This window comes from Pantherophis guttatus, chromosome 7, assembly GCF_059756535.1.
Source record: "Pantherophis guttatus breed Tessera chromosome 7, ASM5975653v1, whole genome shotgun sequence".
Taxonomy (NCBI): Eukaryota; Metazoa; Chordata; class Lepidosauria; order Squamata; family Colubridae; genus Pantherophis; species Pantherophis guttatus.
The window spans coordinates 900001-922237 of record NC_142069.1 but is presented as its reverse complement, the minus strand read 5'-3'; the positions used below and the strand labels follow the sequence as shown (position 1 = coordinate 922237).

The window sequence follows — 22237 nt, the reverse complement described above, 5'->3', positions numbered from 1 at the left end:
GGAGAATTTGGATGAGTGAGCTGGTGCTTCACAGTATCTCTTTGGACCTTTACGGATCCTCCAATATAGCAGCTCTGACATATCTATGGAGTTGCCACGTCATCTTCTATATTGGGGGTGGGGAACCTTGGCCCTTTTATGACTTGTGGACTTCAACTCCCAGAATTCCTGAGCCAACATGGAAGAAGAAGAATTCTGGAAGTTGAAGGGCCAAGGTTCTATATAAAAGTTCTATCTACAGCATCAGCAAATGGTGGACATTGGTGTCTGATCAAGCTGCTTCTGATAGAGACAATCCAAATTTGCTTTTACTCCTGAAGTGAAGTAGGAGATCTATCACTAGGCTTGATCTGCAGGGATATTGAGAGGGGCTAGAGCTGTGGGTCTGATTTGGGGGAAAACTACGTGCAGGTTCTAAGGTGAGCATTGCCTCTACGGAGATGTCTAGAAGTTCAAGAGATGAGGATAAAGTGTTAGGGTGGATGGATGCAGAGGGCAGAAGGATGCTCGGTTTGTCTCTGGGGAAAGGCACGTCTAGAGATTGGGGGCAGTGTTATAATTTGGCCTTCTGAAAAGCTTTGGGGAGTGTCATGTTCTGCTGGGGGAGTATCTAGGACGATTTGCTATCACCATCTCTGGGTTCAGAGGTGGGGAGGAAGGGACTTCTGTGGGCAGAAGCACTCTGTCTGTCTCCTGCGTGATGCCAGGGGCTTCTGGAGGGGGTTCTTTGGGCAAAGGGATGGCGTCCACCTCTGGAAGTTCAGTCTCAGGGAAGTAGATCAGGTCTTCCTTCAAATATTTCTCGGGGTGCTGTGTGAACGCAATTTTGAACTCTGGAAACACTGTTGCATGTTTAGCCCAAGCTTCCTTTGAGGGTCTCTTTTCCTCCTGGAGAGGCTCCCGCTCCGTCTTCGACATTTCCCCCTGGATCCACTCGAGGAAGGGCTGCGTGGAAGTGTAGACTTCTGGGTTGGTTCCCTCACCACAGCCCTTGCCCCAGCTGGTAATCCCAACCACGTAGAAGGGAGAGGTGGGGGAGGTCTTGCACATTAAGGGTCCTCCACTGTCCCCCTGGAGAGAGAGAAAGAGAGCAAGAGAGAGAGAGAGAGTCCCCTTGCGTGAAGGAAAGCTATAAAACAGAGGTCTTCAAACTTGGTAGCTTTAAGACTTGTGGACTTCAACTCCCAGAAGAAGTCCACAAGTCTTAAAGCTGCCAAGCTTGAAGACCTCTGCTATAAAGCATTGAATGCAGTATCTTCACTTGCTGTGGAGCGTCCAATCCTTGGGAAACAAAACACCCACACAATATTTCTGAGTCTTTCTTTTTGCAAGCTGAAGGGCTCAACTCCTTGAACCTTCCTTGATCAGATTTGCTTCCAAGCCAGGATCCTCCCGGGAGGCCCCACGTTTCTGCTCTGGCTTCTCCACCTTCCACTTAAGTTGCCGTGTCCAGAACCAGACCTGGGACTGCAAGGCTATCCAATCTATGTCTAGCCCAATGGTACTTGGCCTGATATGAACTCAGTGCCTCTAGGAATCCATTCCAAAGCCACCCTGGCCCTCTGCCTGCGGTATTGCACGTCTGACAATGCACCAGGTCCTCTAGATCAGAGGTGTCCAACCTTGACAACTTTAAAACCTGTGGACTTCAACTCCCAGAATTCCCCAACCAGGAGGAAGAGGGGGAAGGGAGGGAGGGGGTACATAGAACATAGAATAACAGAGTTGGAAGGGACCTTGGAGGTCTTCTAGCCCAACCCCCATCTCGAGCAGGAGACCCTAGTCTCTTTTGTGAAAACCTCCAGTGATGGAGCCCCCACAACTTCTGAAGGCAAGTTGTTCCACTGGTTGATTGCTCTCTCCATTAGGAAATTTCTCCTTAGTTCTAAGTTGCATCTCTCCTTGACTAGTTTCCACCCATTGTCTTTTGCTGCTTTGGAAAATAGTTTGACCCCCTTCGCCTTTGTAGGAGCCTTTCAGAAAAAGCACCTTTGGGACAACCGTGACCTTGGTGGCTCAGAAGGTCCATGGTCATCTAGAGAAGATCGTCCCTAGGCTGACTCATAGGGAGAAAGCAGGAGATGAGCAGAGCTACTCAGAGGCCCAGTGAACTATCAACCATCAGGGTTAGAAGAAAGAGCTCCTTACATGGCAAGTGTCAATGCCCCGATCCTCATATCGGGCGCACAAGGTGTAAGGACTCATGGCCCCCTTGTACCACCAGCTGCTGTTGCATTTGCTGGTCTCCAGAATCTTCACTCTGGCCTCCTGCAAGATAGCAGAGGTCTGCCTGCCTAGAGCAAAAATGAAAGATTAGCTGGATATTATTTTTCCCGAGATTTTTGCTCTTTGTGACTGACTCTTCCTTCTGTAAGAACCTTTCGCCTCCTTTCACCCTCCCCCTCCCCCATTTTCCTCTGCACCTGGGAGCTCCAAAGCCATTCTCTGCTGGGTACGTCACTGGGCAAGCCCAGAAAGCCCAATGAACTGCAAATCCACAATAGCGTCACAACCCCAAGGGTGGCCACCCACTTCCTGGGTGTGTGTAATAGTAAGGCAGGAGCCTGAAGAAGCAGAGTTCACCACACAAACCGTCACTTGTAGCACCGACAACATTTTCTTTTTCTTTCTTTTTTTTTTATTGAAAAAGTTTTTCAAATACAGATTTTTCCCCCTTTTTTTCCCCCCCTCCTCCCCACCCCACCCCGCCCCACCCCCCCTCCCCTTTGACTTCCTCATAGTAAAACCCTAGTTCATAACAGATTATATCATACTTTACTATCCACATACTCAATCTCCATATACTGACCCTTTCATTTTAATAAGATTATCATACCCCCCTTATACTATGCTATAATAAGCATTTCAAAGTGGCATTCTATTATAACATTGTCTAATAACTCCTGATTTAACATAATATTATTATATCTCCCAATTTAACAATTTCTACTCGTAGTCTACCCTTTTACTACCCCCCAGACTATATGACATTTCAAAACATACTTCCATTCTAAGTATTCAAAAAATCCCATATCATTTCGGACAAATGGTTGTCCAATCTTAGAAACCTCCAGTGAGGGAGCACCCACAACTTCAGGAGGGAAGCCGTTCCACTGATTTATTGTTCTCATTGTCAGGAAATTCCTAGGAGTGGTGCGGTGGCCTAGAGGTAGAGCTCTCGCCTCACAATCAGGAGGCTGTGAGTTCGATCCTAGGTAGGGGCAGATATTTCTCTCTCTGGGCACAATGAGAATAGATCTGCTGAACAAAACTCCGCATTGGTGACAAGAAGGGCATCCGGCCAGTAAACACTCTGCTAGCTCCATTCAGTTGCCCAGATTCCACCCCACGCAAGGGATTATGGGGTCGTTAAATGATGATGATGATCGTCAGGAAATTCCTCCTTAGTTCTAGATTGGTTCCCTTACCCACCTCCTCACTTACCCCTCTGTGTGGTGGTGCGCCAGCCACTGACGTAGCAGTCGGAGAACAAGGCTTCGGAATCCATGTTGCTGTGCGGCAGGCAAGCTGGCTGGACATAGTCGTTGAAAGCCAGTGGGTTGCTGAGTTCTACCAGGGCAATGTCGTTGGCCTCACTCTGTGGGTTGTAGTCTTGGTAGGGGACGATGCGGTACACGGAGCGTAACTGTACGGTGTCCAGCAGGCTGGAAATGTCTGTGGCACCAATGACAATCCTCTGGGACTGCAACGACCTGTGAGTGGGAGGCCAATTGATGATGTTTCAAAGTGAGCTCTCCACGTTAGCATCAACTTCCTCTGGGAGGAAGGGGAGAGGCAATTGCTCCATGTGAGTAGTAGGTGCGCAGGCGCACCCACACAACTCCATTTCTGTGAATGGCACAAGCGCCCGTCACTTGCACAAGTGGAGATTCACATGCGAGTGCAAGCACCCACTGCTGGCGCGAGTGACGATGGCCACGAGAGCACCAGTGGCTGCTGCTCCCACGCGTGATGGTTCAGACACACACTGCCCCACCGCCTGTGCCGTCCAGTTCCAAACAGGCCGCAGCCAACGGGGGTTGGGGACCTCTGATCTAAACTCTTGCAGTGCACCTCCCAAACTCCTGAGCTCTGAAGGCCATGGCACATGTAAATCCTTAGTATGTCACATGCGAATGACGTGTGGACTGAAAATAATTGCTTTGAGGGCACATGTTAAACTTGGAAAGGAAGTACATCTTCAGTATTGTGACAATACTGCAGCCCTGGAGAGTTAGCTAAACATTCATAGAATTATAGGGCTAGAACTTGGAGGTCATCTTGCCCAAGGCAGGCATCCTTCTACCGTGTTTCCCCCCAAAAAAGACCCTGTCTTATATTTTTTGAACCCCGAAATAAGCAGTTGGCCTTATTTCTGGGGAGGTCTTATTATTTTGGGGTGCATGGAGCAAGACAGGGCTCCTCTTGCCATCTTATCTGATTTCCAGCTCTGTCTCCCTAATCCTAACCAGAGGAAATGGCGGGGACTGGCTGCACATGCGTTTAAATATTTTCAGGGAGGGGCTTATTTTAGTGCATGCACACAAAAGCCCGACTGGGCTTATTATCAGGGGCTGTCTTATTTTAGGGGAAGCAGGGTACTATCCCAGACAAATGGTTGTCCAATCTTTTCTTGAAGGCCTCCAGCAATGGAGAACCTACAATTCTGGAAGAGAAGCTGTTGAATTGATTAATTGTTCTCACTGTCAGGAAATTTCTCCTTAGTTTTTGGTTGGTTCTCTCCTCGATTAGTTTCCATCCGTTGCTTCTTGTCCTGCCCTTCAAGAAGTGAAAGTTGCTACCATGTCCCCCCTAATCCTTCTCTTCGTAAGGCTAAGCATACTCTTAGCTGCTCTTCCTAGGGTTTAACCTCCAGCGCCCTGCCTTCTTTCTTGCTCTTCTCTGCCATCTTTCTAAGGTCTCCCCATCTCTTTTGTATCACGTACTGTGTTATCATAGATGAATGATGGAATGTACATTTGGGATAACTGGGAGGGGGCTTCCAAATCCTGAATTCTGCATCTAGGAAAACGGAAACTAGTGGATGCAAACTAATCACAGGGAGAAGCAACCTGGGATTGAGGAGAAACTTCCTGACAGTGAGAACAATTAACCAGTGGAACAGAAGTTGCCTTCAGAAGTTTTGGAGACTTTTAAGAAGAGGCTGGAATGTTACAGGGTCTTCTGCTTGAGCAGAGGGTTGGACTAGATGACCTCTAAGGTTCCTTCCAGCTCCATTCTGATTGGATTGAAATTGAATTTCTTAAACGTTTCCCCACAGGGACAAAATCCAAGCCAACCTCACCCACTCCTGGTCTTGCCGAGGCCTTTGGGGCAGACGGATGTTGGCTTCTTACCTCGTCCCTGATTTGAAGCAGTGAGCGGCTGTGAGCACCCAGTGGGGGGGTCAGGATGGATCCTGCACACAGGTGCTGAGGTCCCTTGGAAGGCGGCACCTGAATGCTGACCAGCCATGGCCACGTTCCAGGCAAGGCGTTGACGCTACCCACAATCTGCACGCTCTTGCCCTGGTCGGGGGCCAAAGGCCGCTCCCCGCAGGCTGAGAGGAAACAAGAAGTTCAAGCGTCAGGTCTGGTTTGGGTGGAAAAATGTCCTCGACTTACAACCGCAATTGAGCCCAACATTTCTGTTGCTAAGTGAGACAATTGCCAAGTGAGTTTCGCCCCATTTTATAACCTTTCTTTCTTGCCACGGTCGTTGAGTGAATCAGTGCAGTTGCTAAGTGAGTCACACGGTCGTTAAGTAAATCTGGCAACTCCATTGACTGTGCTCATCAGGAGGTCGCAAAAGGGGAACACGGTGACCGTCATACGTACGAGCCAGTTGCCAAGCATCCGAATTTTGATCACGTGACCACAGGGATGCTACAACGGTTGTAAGTGTGAAAAACGGTTGTGTCACTTTTTTCGGTGCTGTTGTAACTTCGAGCGGTCGCTAAGTGGATGGCTGTAAGTCAAGGATTTCTTGTAACCGGAGCAAATCCTTGAAGGAAGTGCTAAATAATTGATGGGACTTAATGGCCTCTTGTTTACCCCAGTATTCGGCGTGAGCCAGTTCCCCCAAAAGCTGTTTTGGCCCCTCCCGCTTCAGAAGCGCTAACGGTTCCAGCTTTGGATAACTGGGTTCCCCAAAACCTCCTTCCCCAACAAATAAGAGCCGCGGTGGCGCAGTGGTTAGAGGGCAGGACTGCAGGCTCCTTCTGCTGCCTGCCGGCTGCCTGCAATTTGGCAGTTCGAATCTCACCAGGCTCAAGGTTGACTCGGCCTTCCATCCTTCCGAGGTGGGTAAAATGGGGACCCAGATTGTTGGGGTCAATGGGCTGACTCTGCAAACCGCTTAGAGAGGGCTGGAAAGCAGTATATAAGTCTAAGTGCTAGTGCTATTGCTAATTGGAAGGGGATGCTGACCCATAACCCTCACCCACGTCTCCCTGATAAGGAGTCCTGAGGAATGGGCGAAGGCAGCCTGCAAGCAGACGGGAGAAGGTCCCGAGGGAATGGGACAACTCATCGTGGCCAACTTGCCGCGGGACAATTTAACAATTCTATTTAACGATTTACAATAAATAAAAATTATTTTCGTTTTTGCCATTCGCATTTCATTCTGTCCCTCCTTTTGCATCCTGTCTTTCATGATTCCACCGTTTCTTCAATATTAGTGTAAGTCTTGTCCTGCGGTGAGTTGTCCGTGGTGAATTGTGATAGACCCAGTCCTGAGCAGAGCTGCTGAGGTGTCCCCAGCCATAGCTGCTAATCAGAACACACAGGCGACCCCTTTCCTCCCCACCGTCCCTGGCTTACTCTTTGGACTGTCACTGCGTGTTGCCACCAGCTGCAACAAGGCCCCGGCCAGCCAAAGACACTCCCCTGGCACAGCCATCCTGAGCGACAGCTCCGGGCATCTGTTCCACATTGTTCAAGTCATCCCCAGGATCCAGAGGCTGACATCAGTGGGTTCTCCTCCAGGGTTGCCAGGAGACGGGGCTGGGCTGGGGCAGTCGATGGGGGGGCCCAGGAGGTCCTGACTTTCTCCCAAGTGGGGACTGGCGAAGACACAACCCAAGGGGCCACCCTCTCTTGTTCACAGCTGGCATGGTCGGTACGCCAGTGTAGAATCACAGGCTCAGCTATCAACTCTGGAAGAGTCCCAGGGAAGAAGTGGGCTCAATTATATGAAACTATATTCTTACATCTTTTCTCTGTGAGTTTTCTTACTTGACTCTCTCTGAGCTTGGTGGTCTCTTTGCAGACATCTCATCACCCAACATCCTCAGTGCTAGAAGGGAGAGGGCTTTGCAGAGAGGAGGAGGGGGACGAGGTTGAAGGACAGAAGGAGGAGGAGGAGAAAGAGGAAGAAGAGAAAGGGGAGGAAGCAAAAATGGAGGCAAAAGAGGAGAAAAAAGAGGAGGAAGAGGAAGAGGAGGGGGTTGAAGGAGAGGAGGAGGAGAAAGCGAAGGAGGCAAAAGAAGAGAAAAAGGAGGAGGAGGAGGAGAATAACTATGGGGTGCTTGGTGCTCTTTGAGCTTTTCTTGCAGACATTTCATCACCCAACAAGCAGTGGTGGATTTCTACTGGTTCACTCTGGTTCTGGCGAACCGGTAGCGGCGGTAGTGGGAGGCTCCGCCCACCTACCCAGATGTCATCATGGATGCTCTGGGCATATGCAGAAGGTTCTGCGCATGTGCAGAAGCACTGAGTGCAAAGTGCGTGGGCGCACACTCACAGTTCTGAACCGGTAGCAAAGGTAAGTGAAACCCACTCCTGCCAACAAGGTAACAACATCAGTGCTAGTTTGCAAACCCCTCCTAGCCTTTGTTTCTCCATGTCATTTGTTGCCCTTGGCAAAGCAGAGTGCACCCCCGGTTGGAAAAGAGCCCCACTGCCCTGGGACACAGAAAGGGGTCACGGCCCAAAGGAATTATTTGGAAGCGTTTGAGCCCCCCCAGAGAGGAGGACTGGGAATCAAACCAGCCCGCAAAGCGACCTGTGAAGGGGCCAATGGAAGGGAAAGAGGGAGGAAGCTGTGGAAGGATGAAGTCTAGAAGGGAGAGCTGAAGACCTTCAAGAATTGCTGAGCACATTGTAAGCCGCCCTGAGTCTTCGGAGAAGGGCGGCATATAAATCAAATAAAAAAAAAAAAAAGAACACAACGCTGTACCCAACACTCTGCACGGTTGTGGTGGATGCGAGGATGGTTTGCAAGGTAGACAAGCACAACCAGGGATACTGGGTTACACTGGTTTTCCTCGCATCCCTTTAGCTAATTGTCCCCGTCTTTGTTAACCGGCATCATTTCTTTGCTTTCCTGCTACTCACCCTTTCTCTACTTAGCATTGTTTAACATGAAAGAGAATATCTTAAGTCACTGCATAGAATCATAAAATCCTAGGGCTGGAAGGGACTTTAGAGGTCATCTAGTCCCACCCCCTGCTCAAGCAGGAGATTCTATATCATTATAGAGTCTATAGACTATAGCAAGGATCCAGTTGATCCCAAAGACCAACCTTCTCTAGAAATGCAAATAGCATTTAGCAATAGCATTTAGACTTATATAGCACTTCACAGGGCTTCACAGCCCTCCCCAAGCACTTTACAGAGCCAGCCTCTTGCCCTCAACAATCTGGGTCCTCATTTTACCCACCTCGGAAGGACAGAAGGCTGAGTCAACCTTGAGCTTGGCGAGATTCGAACTGCTGAATTGCATCAGCCGGCAGTCAGCAGAAGCAGCCGGCAGTACTGCACTCTAACTACTGAGCCACCATGGCTCCGAAATCACCAGGAGACCTGGAAGATATTTGACCATCCGGGATATAAACTGAGTGTTTGCAATTCACAACTGCCAGACTCAAGAATAGCAAGAAACTACTTCAAGGTTAGATTTGTTGGTTTATATACTTCCCCTTTCAGAGGTTTCCCAGGGCAGCTTAAATAGCATCCTTTTAAAAAATAATAATAATAATAATAATAACAAAGTCCATTAGGAGAAACAGAGGCGGCCTGCCCAAACGGAAGCAGTGATGGTTGTAGCTGGCTTTTTCGCTTGCTGGCACCGTGATGGGGTTATTTGAAGGGGCCCCAACAGGCTGCACCAAAGTGGGCGGCTCCTTTCTCAATCAACCCATTGATTGTTTGAGTGCCGTCATAGGTCCTTTGGCTCCCAGTGGATCTCCAAGGTTTCCAGTAGAGAGGCCGTGTGCTCCACCTAGTGCTCATTCATCACATCTTGAGAAGATGCGAGGATTTCAGAGTTTGTCTGGAGGAGTTTCTTGCTGCTTTTGGAGCTCAAATATCTCTGGGGTGAGATATGGGGCCTTCAGGTCCACGGGCACTTCCTCCTTTTGTGGGTCAGCTGGAGGACCAGCTAAGAACTGCTGAGGGACATCCCTCGGGGGCATCTTTGGTGGCTCCAGGGAGTGAGTTTTCCTTCGGTGGGAGTAGAAGGGCTCTAGAAATCCAACCTTCTCTGGAGGAACATCCATGGGCTCCAGAGGTGCTTCTCTCTTCACAGAGTTGTGTGGAAACCATGTGGGAGTCAGGAGGGGCTTTGGAGGGCCATGAGGTCTTGCTGGAGGAAGATACGGTTGCTCCAGGAGAGCGGTTTCCTCTTCAGGAATGAAGGGGGGCTGTAGAGGAGTGTATGGGGGCTGCTTGGGGGTGTAGGGATGCTCCAATGACATATGGCTCTCTGGAGGAACAAAGGGGGGCTCTGGAGGAACGTATAGGTCTTCTGGAGGTGTATAAGGGCGCTCGATGTGGTGATGTGTCTCAGGAGGAATGTAGGGGCGCTCCAGAGGGACGGTTGATGCTGGGGGGATAAACCGAAGGCGTGGAGGAGTGTAGGGAAGATCCGGAGGAGTGTGGGGGGGCTCTAGAGAAGTGTCTGGGTGATCTGGAGGAGTGCGTGGGGGACTTGGAGGAGTGTAAGGGGGATCTAGAGGGATGTAGGGTTCCTCAATTGAGGGGGGGGTTTGTGAGTGAATATGGGGAGGTTCTAGAGCACTTCTAGGAGAGGCCTGTGCAAATAGAAAGAGATGGGACTCTGTCTTGTCAGCTGATAGGGTGGAGACATATTTGGGCTGTGTGGGGAGGACAGGGGGCTCCGGAGTGATATAAGGTTGCTGTTCAGGAATGTATGGAGGTTCCAGACTGATCTTGACTTCAGGAGGAACGAAGGGGGGCTTCAGAGATGTCGGGGGGATTTCTCTAGGGATATAAGGAAGAGGCAATGATGTCGGAGAGAGTTCTTTAGGATAGAAGGGTGGTTCCAAGGTGACCAGTCGCTCCAGAGGGATATAGGGAGGTTCTAGAGATGGAGGTAAGACCCCCGAAGGAATGAAGGGATCTTGAAGAGCAATGGTGGGCTCCGTTTCTCTCAACAGAGTCTTCAAAGTGGCCTCCTCTTGCTGATCCTCGTCCTCGTTGGGGAAGGGTTCCAGAGAGCTGTCTATGAAGTTTCCTTCCAGATCTTCTACGGGTTGTGCAGTCCCCATCTTGATAGGAAGGAGGGTCACGGAGCTCTTCGGTCTATGCTTTAGATGTCCCTCCCTTGGGGCTGTTCCTTCATCAATTTCAATCATTTCACCCAGGATCCACTCCAGGAATTGCTGGACAGAAGTGTAAATTCCCGGGCTGTTGGCTTCACCGCAGCCCTTGCCCCAGCTGGTGATCCCCAAAATGTAGAAGAGAGAGGTGGGGGACGTCTTGCACATCAACGGGCCTCCGCTGTCCCCCTGCAGAGAGAGAGAGCAAAGGGGGAAACGTCAGTTGGGCAAAGGGAAACGGGGAAACCAGACCTCGACTTACAACCACAAATGAGCCCAGGAGTTAGGTTGCTAAGGGGGAAATTTGTTAGGTGAGTTTTGTCCCATTTTACAACTTTTCTTGCCACAGCTGTTAAGTGGATCACTGCAGTTGTTAAATTAATAACACGGTTCTTAAGTGAATCCGGCTTCCCCCTTGACCTGCCACCAAAAAATGATCACATGACCCCGGGGCAGCATAACCCTCATAAATGTGAGTCAGATGTCAAGCATCCGAATGTAAATCACATGACCAATGGGATACTGCAACGGTCATAAGTGTGAAAAATGGTCCTAGGCAGTGGTGGATTCTCCCCGGTTCTCCCCGGTTCTCCCCGGTTCTATAGAACTGGTAGTAAAACTGGCAGGAGGCTCCTCAAAATGCTTCTGCACAGAAGATAGATAGATAGATAGATAGATAGATAGATAGATAGATAGATAGAGAGAGAGAGAAGTGCGGCCCCGTTGCAAACCGGTAGTAAAGGTAAGTGGAACCCACCCCTGGTCCTAGGTCCCTTTTTTCAGTGCCATTGTAACTTTGAACGGTCAGTAAACCAACCGTAGTAAGTCAAGGACTCTCTGTCCCAATAGTCCTAGGCGCCTTTGGGATAGGTGCAATCCCAGAACATCTGGAGCACCCCTTGAACACCATCGGCATTGACAATATCACCCTCGGCCAATTGCAAAAAGCGGCTTGACTTGGAACAGCTGGCATCTTGCAATGGGACCTTCAACAAGAACTTTCCTCTGTCCCTTGGTCCTTGGGAAGGACAAATATGCCAAATTCAGTCGGGGCATCGGACTGAATGTGCCACAAAACATAAGAAGAAGTACCAAAGTATTAGGAGCCTTGGGCGCAATCCCAGAACATCTGGAGCACCCCTTGAACACCATCAGGATGGACAAATTCCCCATCAGTCAATTGCAAAAGGCTTGGAACAGCTGACATCCAGTGCAGATAGTTGTAACACCATCAAACATCCACCTCTGCCTCTCCCAGGTCCCTGGGAAGGACTCAGTAGGTGGACAAAAGCGAAGCCCCACCCTAGCTCTGGGGATAAGAGGCAGGGGGCGGAGAGGAAGAGATGTGGCAGGCAGCTATTCATCTTCCGGCTGGATGGACTTGTTAGCCTGCATTGAGAGAGAGAGAGTTTGCCGGGGCTGCTGGCGCTCCTAATAAAGGAGCCTTTGAGTTCACTTCAGAGGGTTTGTCTTGTTTGGGGAGCTGGCTCAGAACACACCCATTAGTATTTCTGTGCCCCTTAAAGATGCTGGTTTTAGCATCTCTTGCCCCTGGCCATGGCAGGCAAGTTCTTCTACCACTTCAGCTATCATCAAAGGTGACTAACAAGCAAGCACATAAGACCAGACATGTCTCCGGAAGGCAAAATCACGAAACTGCATCTCACTTATTTTGGCCACGTCATGCAGGGGAATTCACTGGAGGAAACAAATATATTTGGAAGAGTTAGCGATAAAAGGAAACCAGGCCCCAAAGAACACAGTGGCTGGACACCATCAAAGCTGACATCAGCCTTCCGAAGCATAGAAAGGCTCAGAGAAATAGTGTGAGATTGGAAAGCAGGGAGAGTCCTGGCCCAAAGAATTGCCAGGAGTCAGAGACGACTGGATGGATAACATCACCGTCCTGTTTGGTAACATGAATGCTGCCTGAATAGCCATAGATTGGATCTGAGTCTCAATCAATCAGAATAGAGCTGAAGGGACCTTGGAGGTCTTCTAGTCCAACCCCTGCTTAAGCAGGAGACCCTAACCAGTTTGAGACAAGTGACTGTCCAGACTCTTCTTCAAAACCTTCTGTGATGGAGCAGCCACAACTTCTGGAGGCAAAAGCTGTTCCACTGGTTAATTGTCCTCACTGTTAGGAAGTTTCTCCTTAGTTCTAGGTTGCTTCTCTCCTTGGTTGGTTTCCATCCATTGTTTCTTGTCCTGCCTTCTGGTTCTTTGGAGAAGAGGTTGACGCCCACTCTTCTTTGTGGCAGCCCCTCAAATACCGGAAGGCTGCTATCATATCACCCCAGTCCTCCTTTTCTCTAGACTAGCCAGACCCAATTCCTGCAACCATTCTTCATATGCTTTTGTCTCCAGGGCTTTCATCATCTTAGTTGCTCTTTATTTATTCATGTACACCATTTTCTTTTTGAGTTTTAGAACTTTTCCATTCATTCATCTGGGCTCATGCATGTATCACCAACAGGGGTGAAATCCAGCAGATTCTGACAGGTTCTGGAGAATGGGTAGCGGAAATTTTGAGTAGTTTGGAGAACCGGCAAATGCTGGCCCCAAGAGTGGGGAGGGAATGGAAATTTAGCAGTATCCGTCTCCTGCCACGCCCACCAAGCCACGCCTACCAAGCCGCACCCCCAGAACTGGTAGTAAAAAAATTTGAATTTCACCACTGATAACCAACTGTTTGATAGAAAGTGGCCCTTTCAGATCCGTTTAAACACCTAACAGAATGCACCACGTTTCGGCTTTAACAGCAGCATTTTTTATGTCAAGTTTAAAAATTAATAATTATTTAAAAAGTGGATTTTCTTGATTAAAACATTTTTTTTCTTCGAATCTCGGATCCAGTGTCAGCGGAAAATTGCACTGCACTTGAGATTGCGGCTGCCCTTTAAACTGATTGTTAGGCGGAAACCTTGATGAACGAAGCAGAAGCAGATAATAAAATGCAGGCTTGCATTTCGAGGGCTGTGGGGAAAGGGTCAGTTTGTCATAAAATAGGAAGGAAAGCAAACCAGGATTGACCACACGACCGAGACTACTTCCGGCTGACCACCATATTGCTGATATTGTTAAGGGGGCATTTCCTGCATAGGTGAGGTTCTTGTTGCTCTTATTTTATGCCATGTTTTTTTTTTTTTTATGTACAACTCCAGGTGGAAAGCATGCCTAATCTCCCTGACCCTTATGCTCCCCATCACAGCAAACCTGTGAGGTGGTCTCGGGCCAAGCCCAAAGACCTCCCCGTGAAATCCAATCCTTTATTTGCTTGTGCCTAATGGACAGAATCTTGCCAGACTAAAGCTATCACCTTCTAAAATACCAGATATGGGAGACCCTGGAGTGTGGCCCCCCAAACCTCCCTCCCATCCAGCCTAGGACTGTGCAGTCTCTTGTCTTGGGACCCTCTCTGGAACGGGGAAACCTCGATACTTGGGACCTTCTCCTCTCTGGGAAACCTCGGCGCTCCTTCTCCTTCCCCAAGGGGTCCTTCCACCACAAGTAGACTGGGCTGAGAGGGAGGGACTGGCCCAAAGTCCCCCAGCCAGTTTCTAGCCCAGTACCTTCACCTACACCAAACTGGGAATTAATTATCCATTATTTTTCATGCCCCTTCTCTATCCTGGTACAATCCTTTGTCCGACTTTTCTCAGGATTCTGAGTCACTTAGAGTGGCAGCCCAGAAATCTCATATTAGGGCATTTTCATAACATTGTTTTTGTTTTTTGATTTTTTAAACCTCTGTTCCTTCAAATCTCTACCATTTGGCTTCATATTAAAGCGGATTGCTATTGTTTTTCATAACAACTGGGCATAACATGGCAGAGTCATGTGATCTAGACAAGTGCAGGACTCAGGACGTGTCTCTGCCTGTTGAAGGCGACCAAGCTATTTTTTCTGATGTATACACACACACACACACACTTTTACCTGGAAGTACCTGAAGATCCTGGGTGGAGACGCATAGAGGATGCTGAAGGAGCAAGTCTGAAGTGCGTAAGACTTTAGAATTTTAGATTTTAGAATAACAGAGTTGGAAGGGACCTTGGAGGTCTTCTAGTCCAACCCCCTGCTCAGGCAGGAAACCCAACACTACTTCAGACAAATGGTTGTCCAATCTCTTCTTAAAAACTTCCAGTGTTGGAGCATTTACAACTTGGGTTTGACCAGTCTAAAGGAAAGAAGGACTGGGGGAGAGGGGAGAGATGACATGATAGCAGAATTCCAGTATTTGAGGGGCTGCCAAAAAGAAGAGGGAGTCAACCTATTTTCTAAAAAACAGAAGGCAAGTCAAGAAATGACAGATTGAAACTCATCAAGGAGAGAAGCAACCTGGAATTAAGGAGAAACTTCCTAACACTAAGGACAATTAACCAGTGGAACAGCTTTTGCCTCCAGGAGTTGTGGGGGCTCCATCACTGGAGGTTTTTAAGAAGAAACTGGACAGTCATTTATCTGAAATTGTAGAGATTTTCCTGCTTGGAAAATCTCCAGCTCTATTCTATTCTAAAGAATTGTCACATCAGACTACGTGCAAAGGAGACTCTTTATAAAAGTACCACTTTATAAATAGAATAGAATAGAATAGAATTCTTTATTGGTCAAGTATGATTGGACACACAAGGAATTTGTCTTGGTGCATACGCTCTCGGAGTACATAAAAGAAAAGATACATTCGTCAAGAATCATAAGGTACAACTCTTAATGATAGTCACAGGGAAACAGTCAATATAAATCTTAAGGATACCAGCAACAAGGTTAAGTCATACAGTCATAAGTGGGAGGAGATGGGTGGTGGGAACGATGAGAAGATTAATAGTAATGCAGACTTAGTGAATAGTTTGACAGTGTTGTGGAAATTATTTCTTTAGCAGAGTGATGGCGTTCAGGAAAAAACTGTTCTTGTGTCTAGTTGTTCTGGTGTGCAGTGCTCTATAGTGTCATTTTGAGGGGAGGAGTTGAAACGGTTGATGTCCAGGGTGCGAGGGGGTCTGTAAATATTTTCCCAGCCCTCTTTTTGACTCGTGCAGTATACAGGTCCTCCATGGAAGGCAGTTTGGTAGCCATGGTTTTTTCTGCAGTTCTAATGATCCTCTGAAGTCTCTGTCTGTCTTGTTGGGTTGCAGAGCCAAACCAGACAGTTATGGAGATGCAGATGACAGACTCCATCATTCCTCTGTAGAACTGGATCAGCAGCTCCTTGGGCAGTTTGAGCTTCCTGAGTTGGCGCAGAAAGAACATTCCTTGTTGTGCTTTTTTGATGATGGTTTTGATGTTGGGTGTCCATTTTAGATCTTGCAATATGGTAGAACCTACAAATTTGAAGGCCTCTACTGTTGATACTGTGTTGTCTGGTATTGTGAGAGGTGGAAGTATGGGAGGGTTTCTCCTGAAGTCTACCACCATTTCTACGGTTTTGAGTGTGTTCAGTTCCAGATGGCTCCAGTCGCACCACGAGGCTAGTTGTTCAACCTCCCGTCTCTATGCGGATTCATCGTTGTCTCCAATGAGACCAATCACTGTAAAACCTTAGTAAGACCAAACACCTGGAACACTGTGTCCAGTTTTGACCACCAGGCAGTTCTTCCCATCTTTCTGGTTCCCACAGTTTGCTTTGACCCTTCCAAAACAATCCTCCCCTTTGTCCTAAGATGGTCTCAACCTATGACTCAGCTGAGTCACCTTTTTATGAATCTGGACATGTTTGGAGAGAGATAAAGGAAAATGGAGCCACGTGCAGTCAATTAAAAAGTTACAATCCTTTAAAAATAGATTTCCTCATTTAAGACATTGATTTTTCTGTTTGAATCCCGTTTTCCCGTGTCAGCGGAAAATTGCACTGCCCTCAAACAGAGGCTGGCATTCAGACTGCCCTTTAAACTGATTGTAATGGGGACACCTTGATTAACGAAGCAGACACAGATAACAAGATGGAAGCTTGCATTTCAAGGGCTGTGGGGAAAGGGCCACTTCATCATAAAGTAGGGAGGAAAGCAAACCAGGATTGACCACAAGTCTGTAGAGAATCTCCATCCTCCAGGTCAGGGTTGTCCCAAAGGTGCTTTTTCAGGAGGCAACTGGACTTTCTGGTTTTTTCTTTTGAAGACATTTCACTTCTCATCCAAGAAGCTTCTTCAGTTCTGACAGGATAGTGGGGAATGGAAGGATTTATATTCCCTGCAGACAGCTGGTCATTTGCATCGTTTTGGTGGGTCGTTGAAAGAGGAAAAATTGCAAACTACAAGAACCAGGAGCAAAGGTGACCCTGAGGACACAGAGAAACCTCCAAGTGGCCTCAACGACCCTCTCAAAGGATGCAAATGACCAGCTATCTGCAAGGAATATATTTCCTTCCATTCCGCTCCATCCATCCAGAGCCGAAGAAGCTTCTTGGATGAGAAGCAAAACATCTTCAAAAGAAAAAAACCAGAAAGTCCAGTTGCCTCCTGAAAAAGCACCTTTGGGACAAGACGGAGCAGAAGACCGAGGCTAGCAGAGTAAGAGTAGGGGGATCCTTACCTGGCAAGTGTCGATCCCTCCTTCCTCATAGCCAGCACACAAGGTGTGGGGGCTCATCGCCCCATTGTACCAATCGCTGCTGTTGCATTTCTGGGTGTCCAAGATGTTCAGTTTGGCTTCCTGCAAGACATCGGAGGTCCTCACACCTCCGAGTAGATAAAGGGAGTGGATTAATTTGGCTTCTGCCACCTGGTGGAGGCTCACACTTCCTCCCTTCCCAACACCCCCCGCCCCACATTCCTTCAGAACCAAGAACAAGACCCCCACAGGTGTCCAAGGGACAATAACTCTTTACGAAGCCTCCGTAAGGCCACAGCTGGGATACTGTGGGAAGAAAAGGAAAGCTCATTAGGAACTCAGCAATCTATGCCCTGCAGGGTTTGCCAAGGGCTCCTTTGGCCCTCCGGAAGTCCGTCTCCTTACTGTTTTCAGCCGTGATTCCCCAGCCTGTAGCAAAGCAGCTGGTGAAGTTGGTTTCGGAGCCCATGGTCACCCGAGGCAAGCAGGCTGGTTGCACGTAGTCACTGAACGTCACTGGGCTGTCCAGCTTGATCAGCGCGATGTCGTTTTCCTCCGTGAGGGGATTATAATCTTGATGGAGGACCACTTTGCTCACGGTGTGGGTCTGCACGTCATCTGGCAGCTTGGAGAGATCGGTGGCTCCCACCACAATCCGCCAAAGATGCAACGAGCTGCAGAAAATCGGAGCGCAGTTAGCAGGAGACTCAATGGAACAGGGGTGTCAAACTCCATTACATTGAGGGCCGCATCAGGGTTGTGTTTGACCTCGGGGGACCAGGGGGGACGGCATGGCCAGGGTGGACATGGCCAGTTCGTTGTCACTCATTGAGGCTCCGTTTTCAGCCACAACAGCCTCCTGCAGCCCTCTGCCACTGAAAACAGAGCTTGGGGAGGCTGCACACGACCCATTCGGGCTCTGTTTTCGGCCACGGTCGCCTTCTGCAGTCCTTTTCCAGAGAAAACGGAGCTCAGGGAGGCCACACCTGTTTTCGCTGGCAGAGGCAGCAGGCCAGTCCTTCGCTGTTTCTAGGGTGGGCCCATGGGCCAGATCTAAGCGCCCAGTGGGCCGCATCCGGCCCATGGGCCTTCAGTTTGAAACCCCTACATATCATGTGATGGAATGTGCACCTGGTGAAGGAGTGGGGGGAATCTTAGGAGCACCCCAGTTTCCCAGGGTAGATCCAGCACATTCCAGGGTGCACAGACCAGAGGCTGCACAGTCCTGAGCTGGATGGGGAAGGGGAGAAGAGGTTAGGGTACCCCCACCCTGAAATCTGTCAGGGTATATATAGCAAGTTAGAAGGTTATAACTTTACTCTGGCAAGATTCCGTCCATTAGGTCTAAGCAAATAAAGGATGCAAAGGATTAGGATCATATATGAAGTTGCAGTTCTGAAAGGATTTATTGTTCAAGCCTATATAACTTAAGAATCTGGTCAACTAAAGTTCAATAATAAATTGGTGCCAGATAATAGTCAACAGAATTTAAGAAGGATTCGACTTGAATCATTTGTGGCAATGTAACAACTCTAAGCTAATGATGCACTTAACTCCATCCCTCTGCCTCCTCTTCTTCTATATCCACTACATCCAATCAGTCTCACAGGTGTCAACTTCAAACTAGCGACTTCATTGTTCACTGCCTATAATACAGGAATCTTCCCAAACTGGCAGTTTTCACATGGGAACAACCAGATAAGGGTCTCAGGCATTCAAGGGGGCGAGAGTCAGAATTCTCCCTCTTGTGTTTATGTAGTGAGTCTGGGCTGATTCCACACTTAAGCCACTGCTCCCGACCAGGATGGTGGCTCTCCAATATGCTCAACTGGGTTTCGTTGTGCCGTCTTTGCCTTTGGGTCTGACGCTGCAAAGGAAGGAGAGCACCGTTCCCTGGATTGAGGCCAGAAGAAGAAGAAGATAAGACTTATTGGGCCACAAATAAGAAACAGCACCATTGTGCTGTGTTCCCAGGAGAAAATATGTTGTTCTTGGTTCCCAGTCCATTTTATGGGATGATGGAGGCAGCCAGAGACCCTGAAGAGAAATCCTGTGTAGATAACCCCACCTGGATTTTGTTAGGTATCTGATGGAACAGAGAGAAAATGGGATGGTCTTTGAGGTTGATGGGAGCCCTTTGGGAAAGGTCAAGTCAAGGTTTCAGGGATTTCAGGAATTGCTACCCTTAATTTAGGGTGAAGTAACAGAATCTAGAAAATCTGGGGTTACCTTCAGTTTCTTTCTCACGCTTCCTTCAAACTCTGGACTGTGCAATCTTTATTTGAAAATCCATCCTGAATGGCTCACTTCTTCCTATCCCAAAGTCAACTCCATATTCCTCTAGCCCAGCCTCTGAAGACACCACGCTGAAGGCTGATTAGGTTATGTACATGCCCAGAAAGATCATATATTACTCACCCAGGACTGACGCCTCAATAGGTCAATATTATTTGTTAAATTTATATCTCCCCAATGAGTGACTCTGTGGGTTTACCCAGGGACAGCCTCACCAGCCTCTTCGTTACAGAGACCCAGGCAGATGCCAACTTTGTACACACCTCTTCTTTGTCTTGAAGCAATGAGCTGCGGTGAGGACCCAATGCTCGGCCAGGAGGGATCCCCCACACGAGTGCCGAGGTCCGTTGGAAGAGGGGATCTGGATGCTGACAAGCCAAGGCCACATTCCTGGCATGGCGTCGACGCCACCCACAATCCGCACATTTCTGCCATGCTTGGGCGCCAAGGGCCGCTTCCCGCAGGCTGAAAGGGAAACAGAGAAATGAGTCAGATTGAGGCTAAGACAATCCCATTCTAGCTGTGTGGAACTGTCAGAGCAAAACTTGGTAGAAGCCACCCAACCATCATGGGATTGCATGGCATGGCTAGTCTGGTGAAGAGAAGGACCAGGGGAGACAGGATAGCAGGGTTCCATGAGCGGCTGCCACAGAAGGGAGGGGGGGGGGTCAAGCTATTTTCCAAAGCACCCGAAGGCCAGGCAAGGAATGATGGATGGAAACTGAACATGGAGAGATTCAACCTAGAAATAAGGAGGAATTTTCTGACAGTGAGAGCAATCAACCAATGGAACAGAGGAAGTTGTGGGAGCTTCATCACTGGAAGCTTTCAAGAAGAGACTGGACTGACATCTGTCAGAAACGGTGTAGGGTCTCCTGCTTGTGTGAGGAGTTGAACTAGAAGACCTACAAGGTCCCTTCCAACCAGTGGTGGGTTTCAAAAATTTTTAGTACCGATTTTGTGGGTGTGGCTTGGTGGGCATGGCTTGGTGGGCATGGCAGGGGGAGGATACTGTAAAATCTCCATTCCCACCCCACTCCAGGGGAAGGTTACTGCAAAATCCCCATTTCCTCCCGATCAGCTGGGACTTGGGAGGCAGTGAATAGATGGGGGCGGGGCCAGTCAGAATTTTTACTACCGGTTCTCCGAACTACTCAAAATTTCCACTGCCGTTTCTCCAGAACTGGTCGGAACCTGCTGAAACCCACCTCTGCTTCCAACTCTGTTGATCTGTTAAATTCACATATCCAATAGTATTGGAAACATCTCAAACTAACATCTCAAACTTCAGTTTGAGATGCAGACAACACAGGCTGCCTGTGCCAACGGTGAAGGGACAGAGGGCAGAAAACATCCTGCAGCCAAGAAGGCCCCATACCCATTTGCACCACTCAGGTGACCCTGAGGCGTGTTGTGTTTTTTTAAGCAACTGTGAAGGCCTCTGGGTGGGTGATTCACAGCCCACAGCACATGTGGTTGCTAGAAGTAGCAAACCTGAACTCTGGATCTGGAATTAAAAGTCTTAAGTAACAACTGAACTTAATAAGATAATTAACCTGAGCTGCATTTAAGGGTACCTCAAGCAGCAACACAACTGCTCTTGGCACTGAGACAATCTGGGCACAAAATTGTTGTGTTTGGTCTTTTTCTGATTTTAGAGGATGGTTAGATCAGGTAAGAACCTTTGATGGGTCCTCTTTGGTTCTCCCCAGTTCCCACACCTGCGTCCCAAGGATATTGAGAAGCCCCAGGTGGACTTAAAACAGGACCCTACTGGGCAGTCAACGTTGTGTGGGCCTCAATGTCCTCCTCCTCCTCCTCCTCCTCCTCCTCCTCTTCCTCCAGACTCTACTCACTCTCTGGATTGTAGCCCTGTGTCCCCCACAACTGCAACAAGACCACGATTGGCAGGAGCAGCCTTGATTGGGTCTCCATCCCCAGCTATGGTCCTTGGTATCTGTTCCCCATTGTTCAAGTCGTGCCACAGCAGGGAGATGTCGACATCAGTGGGTTCTCCTTCTGAGTTGCTAGGAGACGGGTCTGGCCCTGGTTCATGAGGGCAGGCTGGGAGGAACGGGCCACTCAACCACTCCTGGCCCAGACTCGTGGCCTTCAGCGTGGGAAGAGCTCCTTGGGTGAAGTCAACCCTGTCTTGGATTCACACAGCACCTGCCATAATGGCGGCCCCAAAGAACTACTTAGAAGATGGCTGGTGGTCATGGCAAAGCTGGTGGAATGTCTACACACAATAGAGCGAGGCTGACTGGGGAATTCTGGGAATTGAAGTCCACAACTCTTAAAGTCGCCATGTTTGAAACCTATTGTGATAGAGCTTCTAGAAGCTTGAAGATCTTCTGCGAGGGGTTCTTTATAGATCTCTTGCTAAAAGATCTTCTTCTACAGAGTCCACCGATCAAGGACTTAAAATTGGAGGAAATGCTACTTCACATGTGTAGGTAGTCTTTGACTTACAACAGCTCATTTAGTGATGGTGCAAAGTTATAATGGCGTGGAAAAAAGTGACTTATGACTGTTCACAGTTATGACAGTTGCAGTATCCCCATGGTCACATGAACAAAATTCAGACGCTTGGCAACTGATTCATATTTATGATCATTGCAGTGTCCCGGGGTCGTGTGATCCCCTTTTATTTATTTATTTATTTATTTTATTTTATTTTTATACCGCCCTTCTCCCGAAGGAATCAGGGCGGTGAACAGCCATAATAAAACAGTGTACAAAATAGAATTTAAAAGCAGATTAAAATAATTAAATCATAGGCCGAATTAAAAACACTCATTTAAAACCAATTTTAAAACCCCATTAAATTAAAAC

General features: G+C 48.4%; 1 protein-coding gene across 1 annotated transcript; it reads right to left on the bottom strand.

Annotated features, from left to right (window-relative positions):
* Positions 1–8886: 8886 nt before the first annotated feature.
* On the bottom strand, positions 8887–21649 carry LOC117672959 (uncharacterized). The gene is made up of 5 exons (XM_087873540.1): positions 21259–21649; positions 19666–19867; positions 17513–17781; positions 17090–17235; positions 8887–10750 (listed from the first exon to the last, which is right to left on the bottom strand). Exons 1-5 carry the CDS (start codon positions 21335–21337, stop codon positions 9263–9265), a joined length of 2184 nt encoding a protein of 727 aa, XP_087729666.1. The 5' UTR covers positions 21338–21649; the 3' UTR covers positions 8887–9262.
* Positions 21650–22237: the final 588 nt, after the last annotated feature.